The sequence below is a fragment of the Canis lupus genome, chromosome 6 (genome assembly GCF_011100685.1).
Source record: "Canis lupus familiaris isolate Mischka breed German Shepherd chromosome 6, alternate assembly UU_Cfam_GSD_1.0, whole genome shotgun sequence".
In the NCBI taxonomy this organism is placed as follows: domain Eukaryota; kingdom Metazoa; phylum Chordata; class Mammalia; order Carnivora; family Canidae; genus Canis; species Canis lupus.
The window spans coordinates 5,733,188-5,758,258 of record NC_049227.1 but is presented as its reverse complement, the minus strand read 5'-3'; the positions used below and the strand labels follow the sequence as shown (position 1 = coordinate 5,758,258).

Below are 25,071 nucleotides of genomic sequence, written 5' to 3'. Positions count from 1 at the left end.
TGGGGGGGCTCACGCGTGAGTCCCGCGCGCGAGCGAGCCTGCGGGCTGCGCATGCCCGGCCGCTGATTGGCCGGCTCGGGCGGTGCGGGTGCGCGCGCGGTGCCAGGCCCGAGCCGTGGGGTCGCGCTCGGCCTGGTGTCTCCGGGGCTCGTGCGCCCGGGCAGCAGACGCGCGCGATTGGCCGGCGGGCGGCGGGGGCGGCGCCGCCGCGCTGCCTGGTAACTGCGGCCCGGGGCCGGCGGGCCCCGGAGCGCCGCCCGCCCCGCCCCGCCCCGCCCCGCCCCGCCCCCGCCCCTCCCCGCCCCTGCCCGCGCCCAGGTGGAGCCCGGAGTGGGCTTTGTCCCGGCCCGGCCGGCGCGCCGGCCCCGCGGGGCCTGTTCTTTGGGGGAAATAAACACAATGACCGGAAGGAAAACCTCGGCCTTCGGGCCACGGAAAGCCGTCTGGATCCCGCAGGCGCCCGGACGGGGTTTCGCGGAGGGACGAAGGGGAAAAACTGTCCTTTCCCCCCTCCCTGTGCTGCCTCCACTTTCTCCAAGTTTTGCCTTTGAATAAAGGAAGTTCTTTTTTCCCTTCTTCTTCTTCTTCTTCCCCTGTCCAATGTGGCGTTGCGGTAGCCGGCGGCCGAGAGCGTTCCGGCGTCGAGTTGGGTTGGAGCAGGCCCACTCCTGCGGCTGCGGGGCTCCGGGCACGCTTCCCCCTTCTCTGCGGCTTGAGGGGCCGGAGGGCAGCAGAGCCGTCTCTGGGGCGTTCCGGAAGCAGAAGGGGAAGTTAGTTTGCAAATGAGGGTGCCCCGGAGTGCGGGGAGGAGGCTGAGCCCGCGCCCGCGCCCGCGCCCCAGGCCCGCGGCCGGGGAGGACAGACACCTCCTCCCTCCTGCCCCGTCGCTGTCTCTGTCTCGTCAGTCGTTCAGCCGCAGAGCCGGGCTGCCGGGCGCGGTGCTCTTGCCTCCTCCTTGGGACCTTGACTTTTTCTTATGTTCGGGCTTTGGAACTCTGGTCTTGCTCCCGTGCCGTCGCTGAAGGCCGTCTCTTGCATTGTTTGGTGGGAATTGGTCGTTTCTTTTTTCTTTCTCTTAAAGATTTTATTTACCCACGAGACGCGGAGAGAGGCAGAGGGAGAAGCAGGCCTCCTTGGGGGAGCGGGTGCTGGACTCCATCCCGGGACTTGACCCCGGGGCTCCGGAACCGGGTCCTGAGCGCGGGGCGGACGAGCCCAGCGGCCCCGCGGCGTCCGAATCAGCTGGTGCGGCCCTTCCAGGAGCGGGTCTGGGTTTCCCTGAGGGGAGTGTTGTGCGTCGGTGCACTCTTGTCCGCCCCGTCCGTGGGCAGGAGGGGCAGGGGTTAAGCTTTTTCCGCCTTTGTCTCCCCTCCCGGCGGACAGACCCGCGAAGGGCCTTGCACCGAGCCTAACATTTGGATGTTTCCTAAGCGCCGGGCATCCCTCTTCAGCACTAACGTGTTTTCTTATTCAGTCTTGAAAACAACCCCGCAATTCCCTTGTGTAGACGAGGAACAAGTCTAGAGAAGCTGAGTAGTGTATTCTTGATTACTCAGCAAGTCAACCTTGACTGCAAGGTTGGAGCCTGGGCAGTCCGACTCTTAACCCCTCAGCCTGTGGCTCTCAGACTCCGGAGCGTCAGCAACCCCCGGAGGGCTTGTTCAGACACCGTCGCCCCGCCCCACCCCAGAACCCCAGACTTCGGATTCGGCAGGTCTGGGGTGGGGCCCCATTATTTGCATTTCTAACTAGTTGGAGCGGGCTGTTGTTCCGCCGCTCGGAGGATGGCTCTGCTCTCGGAGAGCCATTCAGCGCGGTGCAAAATTAAGCTGTGAGTGTAGGGAATTTATTCTAGATTTTCTTTAAAGCTTTTCGTTACTTTAAAACCTGAACTTAACCAAAAATAATTCGGACTGCTTATCGTAGATTGTGTGGAAAGCTGATTGAGAGTTAAAAATTTTTGTTAGCCATGATTACGAAATTAAAAGTTTAAGAAGTCTCAGGTTTTAAAAGAGCCACGGATTTAAGTACAGGATAAAATTAGAAACCTAATCTTGCCTTTTTTTTTTTTTTTTTTTCAGTCTCAATCATTTTTTAATTCATTTATGGCACTGGCATTATGGCAATCTCCTCCTAGAGATGACTGAGGCATCTCATCCCCACCAGTCTTGTCTGGGAACCCGGAGTGCTGATAGGGCCTCAGCTTGATGCTGAAATGAGGGAGCTGGTGGTCACTTGAAGGCCCAGATTCCACCCCCTCACTCCTTCCAAGCCCCAGGCACTTCCAGTGATTTGGTTTACTTTTTTTCTTTTTCTTTTTCTTTTTCTTTTTTTTTAAAGTAGACTCCGGGCCTGAACTCAGGACCCTGAGATCAGAAGTTGCATGCTGCACCGAATGAGCAGCCAGGAGCCTTTGATTTGGTTTACTTTTAAGAACGGCTACAGGGACACCTGAGTGGCTCAGCAATTAAGCATCTGCTTTTGGCCCAGGGCATGATCCTGGAGTCCCGGGATCCAGTCCCCAGTCCCCCAGGCAGGCTTCCTGCATGGAGCCTGCTTCTCCCTCTGCCTAGATCTCTGCCTTTCTCTCTCTCCCTGTGTCTCTCACGAATAAATAAACTAAAAAAAAAAAAAAAAAAAAAAAGAATAAGAATAAGAATGGTTACAAAGACTACCCTTAAAATGTAGGTTTCTGAGGTTCTTTTTCTTGGGGTACAAGTCTTGAGATAGGTTTCTTATTTATTATAATAGATTTTCTCCTGGAGAAAGTAACTCAAATTAGGTAGGAGGAATGGGGTTGGTTTACCATTATGTTCTGTCATTTTTGATTATCCATAGATGGATTGTGTGTTCCAAAACAAAATATGAAAGACAAGTGCCCTTCTCCAGATTGTCATGAAAGGAGCTGTGAATAAGACACAGAAATTACTCAACACTTAACCTTCCCGTTAGTATTGGTAGCTAGCTTATTCATTGCATTCCACCTGATTCAGTTCTGCCAGGGTTTCTTTCTTTGTTGAAAACTTGAGTTTTGGGCAGCCCCGGTGGCTCAGCAGTTTAGCGCTGCCTTCGGACCCAGGGCCTGATCCTGGAGACTTGGTATCGAGTCCCACGTCAGGCTTCCTGCATGGAGCCTGTTCTCACTTTGCCTGTTTCTCTGCCTCTCCTCTCTCTCTGTATGTCTCTCATGAATAAATAAATAAATTCTTTAAAAAAAAAAAAAAAAAAACTTGAGTTTTTGGGGCACCTGGGTAGCTCAGTGGTTGAGCGTCTGCCTTTGGTTAAGGTTGTGATCCCAGGGTCCTGGAAATGAGCCCCACATTGGGCTCCCTGCAGGGAGCTTGCTTCTCCTTCTGCCTATGTGTTTGCCTCTCTCATGAATAAAATAAAATCTTAAAAAATAAAAAGATGATGGGCAGCCCGGGTGGCTCAGTGCTTTAGCGCCGCCTTTAGCCCAGGGCCTGATCCTGGAGACCCGGGATCGAGTCCCATGTCAGGCTCCCTGTATGGAGCCTGCTTCTCCCTCTGCCCGTGTCTCTGCTTCTCTCTCTCTCTCTCTCTCTCTCTGTGTGTGTGTATCTCATGAATTAAAAAAAAAAAAATCTTAAAAAAGATGAGATTTTGGGGGGCTTCTGGGTGGCATTGTTGGTTAAATGCCTGCCTTTGACTCAGGTCTTGATCACAGCATTTTGAGATTGAACCTTACATGGGGCTCCCTGCTCAGTGGGGGGGGTCTGCTTCTCCCTCTCCCTCTGCCCTTCCCCTTGCTCTCTCTCTTTCAAATGAATAAAAAAAATAAAAATAAATAAAAAATAAAACATGAGTTTTAAAAAAATATTTCAATTCACTTCATAACTGCTGTGGTGTAATTCATGAGATTGTTTTGACCACTGGCTTAAACAGATGCTGATCAAGTGATTTTTATGTATGTCTAAGGGAAAAAACTTTCTCCAAGAGTTGAGAAGACTCTGAGAACAGTATTTATTTCACTTTGTAGAAATATGTTAGAGGCAATTAACCTAAAAGGTAATTGCCAAAAATTTTATCAGTATCTACTAATGATCACTGGTAGTATTTTCTTCAAATTGTATACATTCATTTGAGTGAAGCTTATTCATTGTTGCTAAGTGAAAGTTAGAAATGCAGTTGATCCATTGGTTATAATTGCGGAGTTGAGATTCCTTGTAATGAGGGCAGTTAAAATAGCAACATAGCAACATGCAGAACGTTCAGTTGGTGAGAGTGTTGTCTGAGACCCTCTGCCTGGGGAATAGAATTGAGAATTAGTATTTAAAGGATGTATGTGCAGTGGAAAAATGATGTGGATAAATCACTGCAAGCCCTGAAGGTAATATCTTGATACTCATTTTCCATTCTTTTGTCCCTTACCATTCTCTTCTCTCTTGCCTGTGCTTTGTTCAAACTCTCACCACTGCAGTTTTCCTGTTTTTGTTTTCTTTTTTTCTCATTGTTTCTGCAGTCCTTGTCATCCTACCCTGGCTTGTTTTTGTTTTCTTTCTGGCACTTATTCCTCTGCTTTTTCCACTTTGGCCTAGCAGGAAAGTAAGAGAAAGTTCAAGATAACCAGGGATTTTCAGAATTGATGGGAGAATTGACTCATTGTTCCTTGGTGATAACTTGATTGCAAACTATAGAGGACTTTGGGGGGCATGAGGGTGGCCCAGTTCGTTGAGCATCTGTCTCTTGGTTCTGGCTCAGGTCAGGGTCCTGGAGATGAAGCCCACTTGGGGCTCAGCATGGAGTCAGCTTGCAGATTCTCTCTCCCCCATCCCCTCTGCTCCCCCTCCCCCCAGTTTGTGCTCTCTCAAATAAAATCTTAAAACCCTAAGAAAACGATAGAAGATTTTTTTTTTTTAAGATTTTATTTATTTTTTCATGAGACACACACACACATACAGAGAGGCAAAGACACAGGCAGAGGGAGAAGCAGGCTCCACGCAAGGAGCCCGATGTGGGAATCGATCCTGGGACTGCAGGATCACGCCCTGGGCGGAAGGCAGGTGCTCAACTGCTGAGCCACCCAGGCGTCCCACAATAGAAGATTTTTAAAGAATTAGTTTATTTTTTTTTTTAATTTTTAAAAATTTTTATTTATTTATGATAGTCACAGAGAGAGAGAGAGAGGCAGAGACATAGGCAGAGGGAGAAGCAGGCTCCATGCACCGGGAGCCCGACGTGGGATTCGATCCCGGGTCTCCAGAATCGCGCCCTGGGCCAAAGGCAGGAGCTAAACTGCTGCGCCACCCAGGGATCCCGAATTAGTTTATTTTTAAAAAAAGATTTTATTTATTCATGAGACACAGAGAGGCTGAGACATAGGCAGAGGGGAGTAGGCTCCCTGAGGGGAGCCCCATGCAGCCTTGATCCTGGGTGATCCTGGGACCCTGAGATCATGCCCTGAGCAGATACTCAACTGCTGAGCCACCCAGGCATCCCAAAAATTAGTTTATTTAAAACGTAACGTAAGAGGCAAAATGAATTTATAATTGCGAGAGACAAATATGGCTTAGTGTGGCACTAACAAACACAGGTTCTGAAATCAGACTGCCTGGATTCAGAATCCTGGCTTGTGTTAGTTCTGGTTGTTACCTTGAGTAATTCACTTCACCTCTTTGTGCCTCATTTTCCCTATTTTAAAAAATAGGAATGATGATGAGAGAACCTGTTTCTCTTGTAGGTTGTTGTGAAGGTTGAATGAGTGAAAGTGCTTGGGATGGTATCTAGCAAACAATGAGCATTCAATAAATATTAGCCATAAAAACACTGTGTTGGATACTTTTGAAAAATTGAATTTTCTAAGGAAATAAAAATGTCCCAGTAATACTGGCTACAAGGTTAATCTCCCCGAACTGAAGAGTATAAACTCTGGAAAGTCAAGGACTCCTTGGGATTTTTTTCCCTTGTGACTGTTGAAATTGTTTCTTGTAGAAGGGCAAAGGAAATAAGGTGTGTCGTCCCCCCTCCCGCCCTTAAAGTGCTTGTATAGGGGGCAGCCCCGGTGGCGCAGCGGTTTATGGCGCAGCGGTTTAGCGCCGCCTGCAGCCTGGGGCGTGATCCTGGAGACCCTGGATCGAGTCCCTCGTCAGGCTCTCTGTATGATGCCTGCTTCTACCTGTGCCTGTGTCTCTGCCTCTCTTTCTCTCTGTCTCAATAAATAAATAAAATCTTAAAAAAAAAAGTTCTTGTATCGGATTACATTATAGTATAATTCTACAAATAGAATAGTGAAGAGTTTGGTTTTATTTAGGGTATCTGCTTCAAACGAGCCTAGAATCTATAAATTTGCAGGGACGCCTGGGTGGCTCAGTGGTTAAACGTCTGTCTTCCGCTCGGGTCCTAATCCCAAGGCCCTGGGATCAAGTCACGCATCGGGCTCCCTGCATGGAGCCTGCTTCTCCCTCTGCCTGTGTCTCTGCCTCTCTGTGTGTCTCTCATGAATAAATAAATAAGGTCTTAAAAAAAAAGTTTAAAAAAATCTGTAAATTTGTGTAATGGAGATGAAACATGTCTACCTCTGAATAGTGGATTTATAATTGAAAATTTCTGGGGATTCCTGGGTGGCTCAAGCGGTTTAGAGCCTGCCTTCCGCCCAGGGTGTGATCCTGGAGTCCTGGGATCGCGTCCCATGTCGGGCTTCCTGTATGGAGCCTGCTTCTCCCTCTGCCTGTGTCTCTGCCTCTCTCTGTGTGTCTCTCATAAATAAATAAAATCTTTAAAAAAAAAAAAAAGAAAGAAAGAAGGAAAAATAGCCTTCTGGAACTGCTTACTCAACACATAGATTCACTGCACCTATTTTCTCTCTTCACCCCTCACAGGTTTTGAAATAGTGACCTCTTTCTCTACTGGTGGTGTTGATGTGTTTGAGATAGAAACTAGTAAAGGAGTTGAAAGATAGTCATAATTTCCTGGCTTTTACAGGGCAATTAAAGGAGGTAAGAAAAGCTTGGCTATCTTATTGTGGCCAGCCACCAAACACTTCAGTTACATTATTTCATCGATATTTTGACAAAGAAGGATGGCAAGCATGTATTATGCCCACGCGATAAGTGAGGAAGTAGAAATTGACCTGGGTTCTGGAATGAGTGTGAAAATTGGCTGAACAGTTATCAGGAGATCCGTTAGCTTCACTTCTCCCTCCTGTTCGTTCGTTCGTTTGTTCTTTCTGCCACTTTAACCTTTTTTTTTTTAAGATTTTATTTATTTATTTATTTATTTGTGTGTGTGTATGTGTGTGTGAGAGAGAGAGAGAGAGAGAGAGAGAGAACGCATGTGCTCACAAGGAAGGGTAAGGGGCAGAAGGAGAGGGAGAAGCAGACTCCCTGCTGGATCCTGGGCTTGATCTTGGGACCCCTGGGATCATTACCTAAGCTGAAGGCAGATGCTTAACCAACTGAGCTGAGCCACCCAGGCACTTGTCACTTTAAACATTTTTAGGCTTTTCTTTTTAAGCATTTTTTAAAAATTTAATGGCATTAAGTACATTCAAAATGTTGTATAGTCATCACCATTTCTAAAATCTTTCTTATCACCCCAAATAGAAACTCTGTACCCAGTAAGCAATAACTCATCATTTCTCTTTTCCCCCAGTCTCTGGTAACTCTAATACACTCTATGCCTTTATGAATTTGCCTGTTTTATTCTGTTTATCCATCTATCTATCATTTTTAAGTAGGCTCATTGCCCAACGTGGGGCTTGAACTCACCAGCCCAAGGTGAGGGTCACTTTACTGACTCAGCCAGCCAGGTGCCCCTTGCCTATTTTAGATATCTCTTTTAAATGGAATCATACAGTGCTTGTCATTTCACGTCTGGTTTATTTCACTTAGCATTTTGATTTCAAGGCTCTATGTTGTGGCTGTGTCAAAACTTCATTTCTCTTTATGGCTGAATAATGTTCCATTATATAATTACCACATTTTATTTGTACTTTCATCTGTTGATGGACATTCAGATGCTTTCTGCCTTTTGGCTATTATGGATATGCAGCTATGGACATTGGTTCACCAGTGTATTTTGAAGCCTATTTTCAGATCTTTTGTGTATATACTTGAGTGGAATCGCTGGGTCATTGTTTTTCTTTTTAATGCTTTTTTTGGAGAAGAATTTGGATGGATCTGAATAAATCTCCCAATAGTGTGTAGAAAACCCATATAAAATGCATTTGTCCCCTTTGTAAAGAATAGATTTGTGGGGACACCTGGGTGGCTCCGCGGTTGAATGTCTGTCTGCCTTCGGCTTAGGGTGTGATCCTGGGACCTGGCTTGGAGTCCCCCATCCGGGCTCCCTGACATCAGGCTCCCTTCCGGGAGCCTGCTTCTCCCTCTGCCTCTCTGCCTCTGCCTCTTTCTGTGTCTCTCATGAATAGATAAATAAATCTTAAAAAAAAAAAAAAAGGTAAATTAGTGTCTGCCATTTCCACCACGAACACCTCTTTTTTTCAAGTGGTTCCTCATAGGGTTAAAAAAAAAAAAAAATGTTGTGATAAAATATACATGCCACAGGGCAGCCCCCAGTGGCTTAGCGGTTTAGCGCCGCCTTCAGCCCAGGGCGTGATCCTGGAGACTCAGGATTGTCGGGCTTCCCGCATGGAGCCTGCTTCTTCCTCTGCCTGTGTCTCTGTCTCTCTCTGTCTCTCTGTCTCTCATGAATAGATCAATAAAATCTTAAAAAAAAAATACATGCCACAGAACTTGACCATTTTTCATTTATATTGTTTACTTATTTTTAGTATATTGTTAATTACTATAACAGCTACATGATATTTACAATAAAGATATGACAAAAAATAATATTAGTAATCCTTTTAGCCATTTTTAAATTATAAAAAAAATTTTTTAAGTAGGCCCCATGCTCAACGTGGGTCTCAAACTCATGACCTGGAGATCAAGAGTCATGTGCTGGCCAGATGCCCTATTTTCACCATTTTTTTTTTTAATTATGTAGAAGCTAAATTTAATTTTTTTTTTTTAAGATTTTATTTATTCATAGAGACACACACAGAGAGAGGCAGAGACACAGGCAGAGGGAGAAGCAGGTTCCCTGTGGGGGGCCTGATATGGGACTACAACCTGGAAATCTGGGATCATATCCTAAGCCAAAGGCAGACGCTCAACCGCGGAGCCACCCAGGTATCCCGAGATTTTATTTATTTATTCATGAGACACAGAGAGAGGCAGAGACACAGGCAGAGGGAGACGCAGGCTGTTTATTCATGAGAGACACAGAGAGAAGCAGAGACACAGGCAGAGGGAGAAGCAGGCTCCATGCAGGGAGCCAGATGCGGGACTTGATCCTGGGACTCCAGGATCATGCCCTGGGCTGAAGGCAGGTGCTCAACTGCTGAGCCACCCAGGCATCCCTCAAATAAAATCTAAAAAAAAAAAAGTATTTTAATGAAATTTTAAATGGTTAATTTACTGAATGTTTATGTGAAACACTGGCAGGGACTTAACTTAGATTTTGATAACTTTGTGAGCTAAGTATGCATATTATTGTCATTTTCCAGAATAGTAAGTTTCGGGTTTGAGATTTCCAAGGTCAGTCTTATCTAATACTTGAGATAGAATTTGAATTCAGAACTTTGGTCTGATTGCAGAATTGGCATTCATGGTAGCTTTGCTCTGTTGCCTGCCATCTATGAACAGTGCATTAAGAAAAAATAAAGATGGGACTTTGTAGATCATAGTTACTTGATTTCCATTTCTTCTCCTAATTCATACAAAATTAGAAAAAGAACAAGTAATCCAGCTTTTCCAGTACTAAATAATTTTTAAATTTGTAATAAGGTCAAAGGGATACTTTCTTGGTGTATTGGCAGAGCAAGCTGCTGCTTTTTAAAGATCTGAACTATCTATTTATTTATTTATTTTAAAGCTTTTATTTGTTTATTCATGAGAGACACAGAGAGAGAGGCCGAGACACAGGCAGAGGGAGAAGTAGGCTCCTTGCAGGGAGCCCGATGTGGCACTCCATCCTGGACCCTGGATCATGCCCTGTGCCAAAGGCCGACAACACTCAGCCACTGAGCCACCCAGGCATCCCTGGACTATCAATTTATTTATTTAAAAAATGAAAAAAAAATTTTTTTGACTATCAATTTAAAAGGATAATTTATACATTTGCATTTTCTTTTAAACTGTAGTGCCAAGTAAAGTTGCCAATCTTCCTGAATAGCTGATAAGGGTTTCGTTTTGTTTTGTTTTTCGTTTGTTTTTCAAGGACATTTGTTTTGGCTACATGTGAGGCTCAGGACTGAACTTAAGATCCATCAATTGGGCAGACCTTCTTGAGCAAAGGTTCATTTTAGGGATTTCTAATTTTATTTCTTTTTTTTAATTTTAATTTAATTTTTATTTTTTTAAGATTTTATTTATTTATTCATGAGAGCCTGACATGGGACTCAATCCCGGGACTCCAGGATCACGCTCTGGGCCGAAGGCAGGCACTAAACCCCTGAGCCACCTAGGGATCCCCAGACTTCTAATTTTATTTCTAAGTATTTGCCATTAGATATAATTTCTAAAGATTAATGAAAGTTGGGATCTCTGGGTGGCGCAGCGGTTCGGCGCCTGCCTTTGGCCCAGGGCGCGATCCTGGAGACCCGGGATCGAATCCCACGTCGGGCTCCCGGTGCATGGAGCCTGCTTCTCCCTCTGCCTGTGTTTCTGCCTCTCTCTCTCTCTCTCTCTCTCTCTGTGTGACTATCATAAATAAATAAAAAAAAAAAATTAAAAAAAAAAAAAAAAGATTAATGAAAGTTAAGTGAACTAAAATGGGCTCTTTGGCTTTGTCTGATGAAGTTATATGTGTTAGATATATGTTACTATACTAATATAAATTGTGATACTTTAGTGATACTTTATATTCTATTATGAAGTGTTTGTGAAATGGAAACCACTGAATGAAGCACTAACCTAATTTTCTTCCCTTTGGAAAATTAATCCTGTGGAGATTGGCTCTTACAAACGTGAATTAAAATATCTGTCTGTGATAATAGGCAAGTAATAATTAAATTCTGGGAGTTACAGGTCCAAGTGTAGTGTCTGGTGAACTGATCTTATCTGAGATATTATGTCCAATTCCCAAATTCCAAGTTTGGGACAAACTTGAACATTTTGAGGATGGTGTAGTAAAGTGTAATTTACTAATCCCTGTAACAAAGGATGTTACAGGGAAAGCACAGGACATACTGGGGATGCTTAGTTTAGGGATGAGCACGTGGAGGAGCACAGTGCGTTGAAAGGGCTTTTTTGTAAAAGAAGGCTCTTGAGGATGTGACAGGGACAGCTTTTTTTTTTTTTTTTAAGATTTTATTTATTTATTCATAGAGACACAGAGAGAGAGAGAGAGAGAGGGGCAGAGACACAGGCAGAGAGAGAAGCAGGCTCTATCATGCAGGGAACCCGATATGGGACTCGATCCCCGGTCTCCAGGATCACACCCCGGGCTGCAGGCGGCGCTAAACCGCTGGGCCGCTGGGGCTGCCCGACAGGGACAGATTTGATCCGTTAGGACTAATATTAAGCCAGTCCTGTGTTTGCAAGTTGTTCATTTAAAAAGTAGCAAGCTCAGAATGCCTGGCTGGCTTAGTCCTTGGAGCTTGGGACTCTTGATCTCTGGTTGTAAATCGAGCCCCATGTTGGGTGTAGAGATTACTTTTAAAAATAAAATCTTTTTTTTTTAATTTTTTATTTATTTATGACAGTCACACACACAGAGAGAGAGGCAGAGACACAGGCAGAGGGAGAAGCAGGTTCCGTGCACCGGGAGCCCGACGTGGGATTCGATCCCGGGTCTCCAGGATCGTGCCCTGGGCCAAAGGCAGGCGCCAAACCGCTGCGCCACCCAGGGATCCCAAAAATAAAATCTTAAACAATGTAGCAAACTGTTGGAGGATGTGTGGAAATTTAGGATACCTTAAAGAGAATTGGGCAAGAATACCAGTAACTAGTAACATTTTTTGAGTGCTTTTTATAAAAGCATTTACTGTTCTAAGCACTGCTTACATTAGGATACTTTTAATCTTCACAGCAATCCAGTGTCCCAAAGTAGGCAGGCGCCATCAACCTAAGCAGTGAGACTCAGAGACCATGCTCTTAATTATCACATTATACTAATTTCCAGTTCTGATATTAATGTTCAAAGTATAGGTAATGATAAACTCATAATTTCACTGAACTGTTTATAAACAAGATAGCTACAAGGTTGAAAATTATGCGAACTTACCTGGGATCAAATTATTGAATACACTTTTCTGACATAGGCGTTCTAGCTAGAGATCTGCTATTTGACAGCCTTCATTGTGACTAAGTTCTAGTTTTGGGGGGGAAACATCAGCCAGGAACCTAGGATTCATTGTTGAATTCAGCACAAGTGTCGAGAGTGCTTAATGTGTGCCAGGTGCTGTGTTGGTGCTGGGGTGAGCGCATCTCCCCTGCCACCCTTAGTGAATAGACACACAGTCAATGGTAAATACTGTCCAAATTAAAAAACCCCCAGTTTACCTTTGATGTGTAGTCTGTAGAGAAGTTTGATAACCTTTGAAGTGTAATATGTCTGGGCGTATTGACCTTCAGGGATTTCTAGTTACTTCCTCCTTTAAACACAAGAAGAGAGAAAAATAGCCCATTCCCAGTTTTATTTAGCTAATAGAGGCAGGACTTAAACACCCATGAAATAAGGCAAAAATAGAAAAATGGTGATTAGCTTATTAGCACATATGTACTTAGTGGTTTAAAAATTACTTGGGATGCTCTTAAACTGACAAAATAGGTACAAGATCAGCAAACAAAAATTTTCCATATACCCTTCACCCAGAAACCCCATTCAGGTTTTGGCAGATGTCCCTTTATAACAAAAGGGTGTATTTGATCCAGGATCACATTTTCACCCAGTTGTCTTGTCCCTCACTTTACAACAGTTCCTTAGCCTTTGAATTCTATGCCCTTTACCTTTTCGAAGATTACGCGGTAGTCATTTGACAGAATGTCCTTCAAGTTTGGTTTGTCCAATGTAATTAGGCAGGAATATCACGGTGTTCTCAGTACATTCTGATGGGTGGGATGTGAGGTCTGTTTGTCCCCTGACTAGTGTTAACTTCTATCACTTGGTGTGTGCCATGCTTTACTTCGTTAATTAGCATTTTGTGTGGCAATACTTTGGGGATAATGAAACTATCTCTTAGAATTGAGGAATTTGTTTTTTTCTTGAGGGTGGGTTTTTTTATTTTTTAGAATGAAGGTTGCGCATGGACCTAAAAATCCTGTTACAGTTGTTATTTAAGTCTCTGAATACTAAGTGTTTTTCTGGAATTTAAATATTGTGGATACTGGAATTTGGGAAGCAATAATCAGATTAAATTTTACAGTATATGATGTGGTTTGAGAGAACATCAAGAATTAAGAGCAAAAAAAAAAAAAGAATTAAGAGCAGTCAGATCTCTGTTAGATTCTACTTTAGAATTCTGCAATCTTGAGCAGTTTACCTTGTTTTTCCAAGTTATGAGTTGTTCTCCCGTTAAAAAGAAAAAAAGTTCTGCTTTGTAAAATGTGTCAGGCAGATGCCCCACTTCGGTAATGCCTGGGTGGCTCAGTTGGTTAAGCAGCTACCTGCAGCTCAGGTCATGATCCCAGGGTCCTGGGATCGAGCCCCACATTGGGCTCCCTGCTCTGTGAGGAGCCTGCTTCTCCGTCTCCCTCTGCCTGCTGCTCCCCTGCTTGTTTTCTCTCTCTCTCTCTGTGGAATAAATAAATAAAATCTTTTAAAAATCCAATCAAGTTCATTTCTTTGGTATCCTTCGGAAGACAAATTAATAGGGCCAGCGAATTACCTTAAAAAGGTCTTCTGTAGAAGCTACTAAGTAGACATAATTAGAACAACATAGCATGTTGAAAGAAATTTAAGACCCTTACGAATTCTGTGTTTGCAGTCTGAACTGATTATAGTAAACATAAACTGATGTTTTAGGGGATGAATGTTTCCTCTCCTCTAAAGAAAAACAGATTCTTTAGCTTTTACTACTTGTAATTACATGTAGAACATGGAGGTATTTAAATACCATCAATTTCAGAGATAGATTTAGGGAGCCTAGAAGATTGTCAGAATATAGTATATTTTTTAAATATTTTATTTATTTATTCGTTAGAGACACAGAGAGGCAGAGACACAGGCAGAGGGAGAAGCAGGCTCCCTGTAGGGAGCCCGATGTGGGACTTGATCCCAGGACCTGGGGATCATGACCTGAGCCAAAGGCAGATGCTCAACCACTAAGCCACCCAGGTGCCCCCAGAAGATAGTATTATGTGATGACCTAAATTAATTTTAATGGGACTGAATCTTGTTTAGGATAAAATCAGCTAATTGAACTATTTGATTCTTTCCATTTATTTTAGGCACCCTGTTACGACAAAATGTGTAACATCTTAGATGATGAATTTTAACTTTTCTGTTTCTATTCATATTTATCATTTTGAGAAAATTTATTTTATAAATTATAATTTATATTTAAAAGCCTGAGATGCCGTTTTACATTTTCCTTAGAATTAAGTGATACTTGAAATTATTTTATACTTCTCACTGAAGATGTTTCTGTTTATTTATATACTTCAGATGATAATGATGCCTTTTGTCATTAATTTTGTCAAAACTTGACACTTAGGGTTTCTTAATAAAATGAGTTGGTAAACTTGAGTTTTACCTCACACATAAATGATAACCAGAGACTAGATCTCATAGAATGGAGACAACTGGAACTAATACTGTAAAACCAAGAAAGGGATCTTAAAATACTGGCCCAGGAAAGGCCATTCATAATACAGGAAAGTCACACTGCATTTTTAAAAGATGTATTTCTTTTTTAAACTTAAGTAGGTTGTACACCCAACATGGGGCTCGAACTCACAACCCTAAAATTAAGAGTTGCATGATCTCCTACTCAGCTAGTCAGGTGCCCCTCACTGGAATTTTGGGAGTAGAGGTCGGTAACTGAAGAAGTTTGGATGAAAGATTGTCCTGGTAAAAGTATTCTTTTGTTTATTTTTACCTCTTAAGCCTGTTGAATTATTACAGAATTGAATACCTTTACCTGTACTAAATACTATGTGTAGTCTTCCATAGACAATATCCTAGTGATAGATGTTTTAGGAACTTTTGAATATTTTCTTGGTTTTAATTGATCCAGGTATCTGGCTGGGGTTTAGTGGTGTTATGGCTCTTGTACAAAACATTGAGTTAGGAAAGTTAATGATTTCTGCAGTCTTGAAGTTTATTTCACCTTACCTAAGTAACTGTGCAAGGTAGATCTTTTTTTTTTTTTAAAGATTTTACTAAAAAAAAAAAAAATTTATTTATTTATTCATGAGAGACACACACACACACACACACAGAGAGAGAGAGAGAGGCAGAGACACAGGCAGAGAGAGAAGCAGGCTCCATGCAAGGAGCCCGACGTGGGACTCCATCCCGGGTCTCCAGGATCACGCCCTGGGCAGAAGGCAGGCGCTAAACCGCTGAGCCACCCGGGCTGCCCAAGGTAGATCTTAATTGCCTAGTATAAGTAAATATAGTGGAGATAACCTTAGCAGTCTGTAGAAAATTGTGCAAAGAAAGTTTTTGAGAATAGAATAAAATAATGGGCCTGGTGCTGCTCACAATTTAACTCCTTTTCCTCCTGGTTGAGCAGTGGGTCCTGGGTTTTGGATTTTACTAAAATTTTACTAAGTTAAACTGTTGTTTAAACTCAACTCTGTGGGCTGTTCTTTGCTGTTAAGAGAAGATATGACTCCTGATTTCCTGTCAGCAGCGTTCTGTGACAGAAATTACGTGTTCACATAGATACTTGGCCTGTAACTCATTAATATTTTTTCTTTGAATCAAATCTTTTATTTTCTTCATAGAATGTGACTGATTGATATATAAAGTATTCCTCAATGTCTACTGTAATCTGTGCTTTATGGACAAAAAGGATACTATCCTTTTGCTTTAGTTTGTTTACAGTGGGTGGCAGTTAATTTACTGCATCATAAAGATTGCCTAGTATTACAGCTTTAATCACTGTGTAATTATTTACCTTGGGTTTCTTTTTATTTAACCTGCTTTTCTTTGAATATTATTGTGCATGAAAGAGGTCAGTTGGAATTTGGAGATATGGAGTCTAGTCACTTGTTATAAAATTAACTCTCTTTATGACCTTAGCAAGACAGCTAATCTTTCTGGGTTGGGCTTCTCATTTATAAAACATAATGGAGCAAAGAGGTTGCACTAAAAATATCTTACTTTTTTTCCTTTGATCTAAGGAAAAATCTTATATGTTGTAAGACTGAAATGGGAAGATGCTTATTGAAATTAACAATATAAATACCAAAAAGAAATAGGGTAAGAATGTAAAGACAGGATCACTATAATATAGTGCCTTCCTCATTTAGCAGTCTGACCCGAAGCTTAACTTAGAAACAGAAGTACTGAAAATTCAGTAATATTTTAGAGATCATCATAATAAAAAATATTAAGAACCTCAGTGGGTTTTGTTGTTTTTGTTGTTTTTAGAGTGATAATGGCATGCATGAAAATGTTCATGAGGTCTCTGACTCGCTCTAAAATATGTTTTGTTATTTTGCTGTTGAGCATTAACAGCAAGGATCAATAAATTAAAAGGAGAAGTATGGTCAAATGAAAATTTATATGGAATTAATTACCGGCTTTTTTGAGGTTAGAACAGATCAGAGCAGTAAGAACACAAATAAACCTAATCCTTGAAATGGATCTCCAGCAAGAAACACAAGAAGGTTGTAAAGAATGTCTGGAGTCTGGTTTCAGATCAAAAAAAACATCGCATCCATTAAACAGTAGCTGATGAAGATGAGAGATGGATGAAACAGCAACAGTCCAATGAAGGTCATCTTTGAAACTCATAAAGGAGAATGAAAATCAAATCCGGGAAACACAGGATGAAGTCAGAAAACATTCAGAATGGGCAAATTGAGGATATTGAAAAAATGGGAAAGAAGATATAGCAGACTAAGATTGCTAATTTTTGTGTGCCAGGCCTGTTTTTCTCCTGATAGCAGTGTCCAGCTTTGCTTTCTTTTTAGTAGGCTCCATGCCCAGCTTGGGGCTTGAACTCAGAGCCCTGAGATTAGGTGTCCATGCTTTACGAACTGAGCTGGTCAGGCGAGCCCCTGCTTTGCCTTCTGAATAACTGCCTACCTTCCTATTCTATGTAGTTCTAGTTCACTGCAAATCAGAGTGAATTCCAGATAATCTTGTTTTGCCTAGCCACTGTAATTAGACCAGGTTCATGGCACAAACCCCCAGAACTTTTGTGCACCCGGTAGTGGGAAGATAGGATAGTCTGTTGCCTCTGGCATCACAGTACAGGTGTGTGGTAAGCTTAAAGATACATGTGGCCGTCATCTCTGTCTTAGGGAAGAAACCCATCTGCTTAAGAAGTAAAGACTATCAGAGTAGAGAGAACTCTAATGACATGTCTTGTGTTTCTGGATCTAGCTGTATGTGGAGCCAGTGCAACCTTTAAGCTAAATAATTAAGACAGTAAAATCCCTTTCTTGGGGTAGTTTGAAATAGGAATTTGTAACCTTACAATCTAAGATACTTAGTTCTGGTTGGGCACCTGGGTGGCTTAGTGATTGAGCGTCTGCCTTTGGCTCAGGGCATGATCCAGGGGTCCTGGGATTGAGTCCCACATCTGGCTCCCTGCAGGGAGCCTGCTTCTCCCTCTGCCTGTGTCTCTCATGAATAAGTAAAATAAAATAAAAAAATATATAGTTCTGGCAAATTCATAAATTATTCTTCAGAATAAAGAGTATTATAAGATATGGGCAGTCTGGGTGGCTCAGCGGTTTAGCACTGCCTTCAGCTCAGGGTGTGATTCTGGAGACCCGGGATCGAGTCCCATGTCAGGCTCCCTGCATGGAGCCTGCTTCTTCTGCTTGTGTCTCTGCCTCTCTCTCTCTTTCTCTCTGTGTCTCTCATGAATAGGTAAAACCTTTAAAAAAAAAAAAAAAAAAAAAAAAGGAAAAAGGAAGTGGGAACTCAGGTAATAGAAGTGAAAATCACTTTTGTCCTGAAGGTATCTACCAGTTGTACCACCTCATAGGATGAGAGGCTCAGAAATTGAAGCCCAAAGCCTCCACAAAAGTCAGGGGTCAAATAGGAGACCACCCCCCCCCCCAGTAAGATGAGACCCCAAATTGGATGAGGGTGATTGATAAGTAAGCCAGCCTGCATCCCTGTTTGTGGTCTGGGTTAACATCTGGGTGGCCCAAGCAGCCTAAAACCTTGAACTTGATTTATGGTAAACCCAGGCAAGGTAGTGTTCCCAGACATCTGGAGGAACCTACCTTATCCTAGGCTTCACATTTAAATTGATTTATTTTATTTTTTTGTAAGATTCCATTTATTCATGAGAGACATGGAGAGAGAAAGACAGAGACGTAGGCAGAGGGAGAAGCAGGTTCCCTGCAGGGAGCCAGATGTGGGACTCATTCCCAGGACCCCTGGATCATGCCATCTGGGACTCCGGGATCATACCCTGAGCTGAAGGCAGATAGATGCTCAACTGCTGAGCCACCCAAGCATCCCAAGTTAATTTCTTTTAATAATTTTTTAATGTAAAGTGAGCAGCACAGTATAAAAGATAATCAGGCATACATGGGAACAAGTACCATGAATATGAGCAAGAAACAACAGAAATACATCTGCTAAGACTTTTTTGAGTTGCCAGAGACTGTAAAACAACTACCTCTGTTATACTTTAGAAATAGGTCAGACTTTGAGCGCATGTGTGGTTTAGTTGGTTGTGAGAACAATTCCCATGTTGGGCTCCATGCTCAATGTGGAGTCTACTTAAGTTTCACCCTTTACGTCTACCCCTCTCTCTTCCCCTACCTGCCTCCAATAAATAAATAAAATCTTTATTTTTTAAAAAAATATTTTTATTTATTTGAGAAAGCATGAGAGAGAGAGCGAGCACAGGTAGGGTGAAGGGCAGAGGGAGAAAGAGAAGCAAGCTCCCCGCTAAGCAGGGAACCTGACATGGGCCTCCATCTGGGACTCCAGGATCACGACCTGAGCCAAAGGCAGATGCTTAACTGACTGAGCTACCCAGGCACCCTAAAATCTTTTTTTTTTTTTAAATAAATATGTTAGGCCTAAAAATCTCTAGAGAGTAGGAAACTATAAAATGTTACATAACAACAAATAGGAATTTTAGAAGTGAAAATTAATAAAAAAAAAGCCGATGGTTTTAACAGAATAAGCACAGATAAAGAATTCATGAAATGGAAGGTGAGTCTGAAGAAATAGTTTACTTAAGAGAGGACAAATGAGAAAAATACAGAAGAGGGTATATATGGTCTTAAGGACTAACATAACATTCCATCTGAATCTCAGTAGGGTGGGAGAATAAGAACCAGGATGGAGACAATATATGTGAAGAGACAAGAGCTGAGAATTTGCCCCAACGGAATCTTTAGTCAGGAAGCCCAGGGAAGGACATGCTGAATAAAAAAAGTACATCTAGATGCATAGTGAAATTATGGAATACCAAAGAAAGAAAACATCATAAAAACAGCAGGGGGCGGGGGAAAGAGGGATTACCTTCAAAGGAGACTCCAGATGACTTTTGAATAGCAGCAGTGGAAGCCAGTTTATAATGAAGTAACCTCACTGTGCTGAAAGAAGCTGTCGACCTAGATTTCTATTCCAGTGAAAATACCTTACAAGAATAAGGACTTTGAGCAAACAAAAACAGTTTGCCATGGGAAGGAAATTTTAAAGGATTAACTTCAGGCAGAAGGAAAGTATTGAGATGCAAAAAAGAATAAACAAAGACTTGTCTTAAGTATGTGACTAAAAAAAAATGAAAACTTGGGTAAAGCAAAAAAAAAATACTGCATTTGAAAATACAGAATTAAGACATATACAAAAGCTGTGAATAATCAAGGAGTGACTCATAATCAAAATTGAAAGAATGAATTGGAATTGAAACTTATTGATAATTTCGGGGCACTTGGCTGGCTCACTTGGTAGAGCATGTGATTCTCTTTTTTTTTTTTTTTTTTTTTTATTTTATTTATGATAGTCACAGAGAGAGACAGAGAGAGAGAGAGGCAGAGACACAGGCAGAGGGAGAAGCAGGCTCCATGCACCGGGAGCCCGACATGGGATTTGATCCCGGGTCTCCAGGATCGCGCCCTGGGCCAAAGGCAGGCGCTCAACCGCTGCGCCACCCAGGGATCCCGAGCATGTGATTCTCAATCTTGGGGTTGTGACTTCAAGCTCCATGTTGGGCATGGAGCCTAGTTTTTTTTTAAAAAAAGAAATTTATTGACAACTTATCTAAATATAAAGCCATCAGACATCGACTTAGTAATGGGCATAGGATCTGAGTCACCTAAGAAGAAATACAAATAACAAAACTATGAAAAGTGTTTCTTTAGTGAGCAAGGAAATTGATTTACTTTGGTAGTAATGAGATATTCATAGAGATTAGGTCCTAGCTCTTCAAAATGGTTTTTGAGGCCGATGAATTTAGTATGTTTTATTTTATTACTATTTTTAAAAAATGAACTTTTATTTTTATTTTTCTTTAAATTTGTTTATTCATAGAGACACAAAGAGAGAGAGGCAGAGACACAGGCAGAGGGAGAAGCAGGCCCCGTGCAGAGATCCTGACCTGGGACTCATCCCAGGTCTCCAGGATCACGCCCTGGGCTGCAGGTGGCGCTAAACTGCTGTGCCACCAGGGCTACCCCAAAAATGAACTTTTTTTTTTTTTCTTAATTTTTATTTATTTATGATAGTCATACAGAGAGAGAGAGAGGCAAAGACATAGGCAGAGGGAGAAGCAGGCTCCATGCACCGGGAGCCCGACGTGGGATTCGATCCCGGATCTCCAGGATCGCGCCCTGGGCCAAAGGCAGGCGCCAAACCGCTGCGCCACCCAGGGATCCCCAAAAATGAACTTTTATTTTTTTTTTTTTTTTTTTTTTACTTTTTAAAACCAGAACGTTTATTTTGACTAATCGTTGAAATCCTTAAGATGAACTGGATGCTGCAACAGCTGCCCTCTTGGGCTTAGGTGTCGTTCCTTCACGGAATCCATGCCTGAATCTGCGGTATACAATTTTTAGGTGCCTCATTCGACCGGTCCCAGTGGTATTCCGTCTTTTAGCCTTGGCACTCCAGTTATACTTTCTCTTCCGCTTGGCAGGGTAGCCACACTTGCCGCAGGTGGACTTCTGAAGGTGGTAGGCCTTAGAGCCACAGCGGCGGCACAACGTGTGCGTCTTATTGCGACGCTTTCCGAACGATGACGTCCCCTTCGTCATCTTGTTTCCGCCAAAAATGAACTTTTAAAAAGTAATCTCTACACTCAACATGAAGCTTAAACTCATGACCCTGAGATCAGGAGTCATATGCTGCTGTACTGATGGAGCTAGCCAGGCACCTCAAATTTAGTGTGTGTGTATGTTTTTTTTTTTTTTTTTAAGACTATTTATTCATGAGAGATATATATAGAGAGAGGCAGAGACAGAGGTAGAGGGAGAAGCAGTCTCCTCGCAGGGAGCCTGATGTGGGACTCCTTCTGGGACTCTGGGATCATGCCCTGAGATAAAGACAGATGCTCAACTGCTGAGCCACCCAGGCATCCCAAATTTAGTATATTTTAAGCAATTATGGGAACAATAAAAATTTTGGCATTAGGTATCAAGAGCTATAAAGATATTCATGCTACTTATTGGAGAGCCTGGGTGGCTCAGTCAGTTGGGTGTCAGACTCTTGATCTTGGCCTAGGTCATGATCTCAGAGTCAGGGGATGGAGCCCCACATCAGGCTTTGTGCTTAGGGGGGTGCTGGTTGAGACACCCTTTCCCTCCCTCTGCCTGTTTCCTTCCCCCCACTTGTGCTCTCTCTCTTTTTAAGATTTTATTTATTCATGAGAGACACAGAGAGAGAGAGAGAGAGAGGCAGAGACACAGGCAGAGGGAGAAGGAGGCCCCTTGCAGGGAGCCCTACGTGGGACTCAAGGATCCTGGAGACCCAGAATCACGCCCTGGGCTGAAGGCGGCGCTAAATCGCTGAGCCACCCAGGCTGCCCTCTCTCTCTATTTTTTAAAATTTACTTATTTATTCAGAGAGACACAAAGAAGGAGAGGCAGAGACATAAGCAGAAGGAGAAGAGAAGCAAGTTCCTCGCAGAGAGCCCGATGTGGGACTCAATCCCAGATCCTGGGATCATGCCCTGAGTTGAAGGCAGATGCTCAGCCGCTAAGCCACCCAGGCATCCCTCTCTCTCTCTCTTTCAAATAAATAAACCTTTTAGAATACAAGTGTTGGCAGCCCCGGTGGCTCAGCCGGTTTAGTGCTGCCTGCAGCCCAGGGCGTGATCCTGGAGACCCAGGATCGAGTCCCACGGCGGGCCCCCTGCATGGAGCCTGCTTCTCCCTCTGCCTGTGTCTCTGCCTCTCTCTCTCTGCATCTCTATGAATAAATAAATAAAATCTTTAAAAAAAATAAAATACGAGTGTTTATACTAATCTATTTCAGTATTAAGAATTTTAAAATATGGAAATAACGGCAAAGGGTATATTTATGAAAATGTTCAGAGAAATTGTATGACTCCATTTTGATGGGCTGTTATGTAGCTGTATAAATAATAATTTGTCCTGTTAAAATATGGAATGTGGCTACAAGTACACAGTGCTTGTTGATCATTGAGGCAAGTTCACTGCACTGATAGTGGGTTATCCTCTTTGGAATTTTACTAATTTATCTTGAGAATCTGTGTCTTGGATGTCTCATACATTTTAACTGTAGCATATCATAAAACTGTACTTGAGTGTTCTACTCAGGAAACCTACTTTGCTACTCTGTTCTGTGGGGATACTCTTTTTTTTTTTTTTTTCCTGTGGGATACTCTTTTTTTTTTTTTTTTTTCCTGTGGGATACTCTTAACATCAATAATCAATCCTTGGGGGATGCCTGGGTGGCTCAGCCGTTGAGCATCTGTCATTGACTCAGGGCGTGATCCTGGAGTCCCTGGATCAAGTCCCGCATCGGGCTCCTTGCAGGGAGTCTGCTTCTCCTTCTGCCTGTGTCTCTGCCCCTCTCTCTGTGTCTCTCATGAATAAATAAATAAAATCTTAAAAAAAAAAAATCAATCCTTGGTAGGTTGGCAGTGAAGAATGCCCAGATGGCATTATAGTGGACCTTTGTATCCTGGTTTATGTTCCCATGAATGATCTTTTTCCTTGGTTAATTCTTGTTACAGCTACCCCCACCACACTGGCTCAAGGAGTCATGAAAATTACTTCTCATGAATAAGTTTATTTTTTTTTAAATTTTTTTTTCATGAATAAGTTTAAATGAACTTCTTCAACATAGTGTAACCTCTATAGCCATATAGTTTTTGTGATGAAGAAAATGTTCTTTGATCTTAAATATAGTAACCACCAGCTACATGTGGATATGGAACACTTGGAAGGTGACAAGTAATGCTAAAAGTTTAAATTTAAATAAAATAGGGCAGCCCTGGTGGCTTAGCGGTTTAGCGCTGCTGTCAGCTTTGGGTGTGATCCTGGAGACCCGGGATCGAGTCCCATGTCGGGTTCCCTGCATGGAGTCTGCTTCTTCCTCTGCCTGTGTCTCTGCCTCTCTTTCTCTCTGTGTCTCTCATGAATAAATAAATAAAATCTTTAAAAAAATAAAAAAAATAAAATAGTTACATGGGGCTATTCACTGCCATATTGGATAGTACATCTCTAATGGGATTTCCACCAGGTTGTTCCTTGACTGACTTGGATGACTGCCTTATAAAGAGATGACCTGAGCTCTTTGTAAGGTCTCCTTTCCCAAGACAGCATCAGAGATACACAGTGGGAAGCAAGGACTTTCTGTTACAAATCCCGAAATCAGAAGTCGTTCTCTTGTCTAACATGGGTTCACTCAGCAAATTGTCTCAGGTCAATTTTTTCTCCTTTTCCGTATATAAAAGATTCAAAAGGATCCACTGTTTTCTTTTGTATTTACTTATGGAGTATATGATCATTTTGTTCATTCTCCTTTTTGTTCCAAAGAATATGAGTACAGAGCTAACTCCCATTTTAGTTGCTTTCAGTGGTAATTTTTTTGTTGTTCATTTCTAGTGACACACACACACAGACACACACACACACACACGGTTTAAAATAATCCAGAAGTTCTTTTTTCTAAGCTCTGTGAATATACTTCTTTTGTGCTTTTGTACTCTTATTCTTTCTCCCTCATAGGGTTGTTGTGACTCTGAAATAGATCAATAAATAAAGCATGATGGGTATAGTGAATAGATCTTTAATTCTTTTTTTTTTGGTCTAATTCCTGTTTAAAATGAGGGGGCTCATAAAAGGTCAGAGGTAAGGGCAGCCTGGGTGGCTCAGCGGTTTAGCGCCGCCTTCAGCCTGATCCTGGAGACCCAGGATCTAGTCCCACATCGGGCCCCCTGTATGGAGCCTGCTTCTCCCTCTGCCTGTGTCTCTGCCTCTCTCTCTCTCTCTCTGTCTCTCATGAATAAATAAATAAAATTAAAAAAAAAAAAAAAGGTCAGAGGTGAAATGAAATTTCTAAGGAAGTGGTTGATTTAGTGTCTTTACTCACAGGAGGTCCCAGAGCTGCTTAGTGGTCTGGCGGCCTCCAGCCTCGTCTGCCAGTGCCTGTCATGACTCATGTGCCATAAGCTTGTGTCAGCAGCCTGGGCTGGTGTGTGTCCCTGGTGTCCGTTGTCACTGCCACTGTGTGATGGCAGTTCTTTCCTGGGAAGGAGAAGGGTAGCAGTCACCAGGTGAGGAGTGCAGGGAGAGTGGTCCTTGAATAGTCTTGACTCAAGATGATCTAGAGAAATGACCCAGACCTATCTGGATGGGCAAAGAATAGTCCAGAGAATTTCTGTTGTGATGCAATGAATACTTTTCTTTAGCCAGAAAGCCCCAAACAAAACGCGTCCTTCCCCATCAAACCCTATTGGATTGGTCACCTCCAAGATTCTTTCCATTGATG

The 25,071-nt window shown here is 42.6% G+C and overlaps 2 protein-coding genes across 14 annotated transcripts in view; one reads left to right on the top strand and one right to left on the bottom strand.

Annotated features, from left to right (window-relative positions):
• GTF2I (general transcription factor IIi) overlaps positions 1-25,071 on the top strand; it is a 114,313-nt gene that overhangs the window by 601 nt on the left and 88,641 nt on the right. The window lies entirely within an intron of this gene.
• Positions 21,008-21,384, bottom strand: LOC119876347 (60S ribosomal protein L37). The gene has a single exon (XM_038539067.1). It carries the CDS (start codon positions 21,366-21,368, stop codon positions 21,075-21,077), a length of 294 nt encoding a protein of 97 aa, XP_038394995.1. The 5' UTR covers positions 21,369-21,384; the 3' UTR covers positions 21,008-21,074.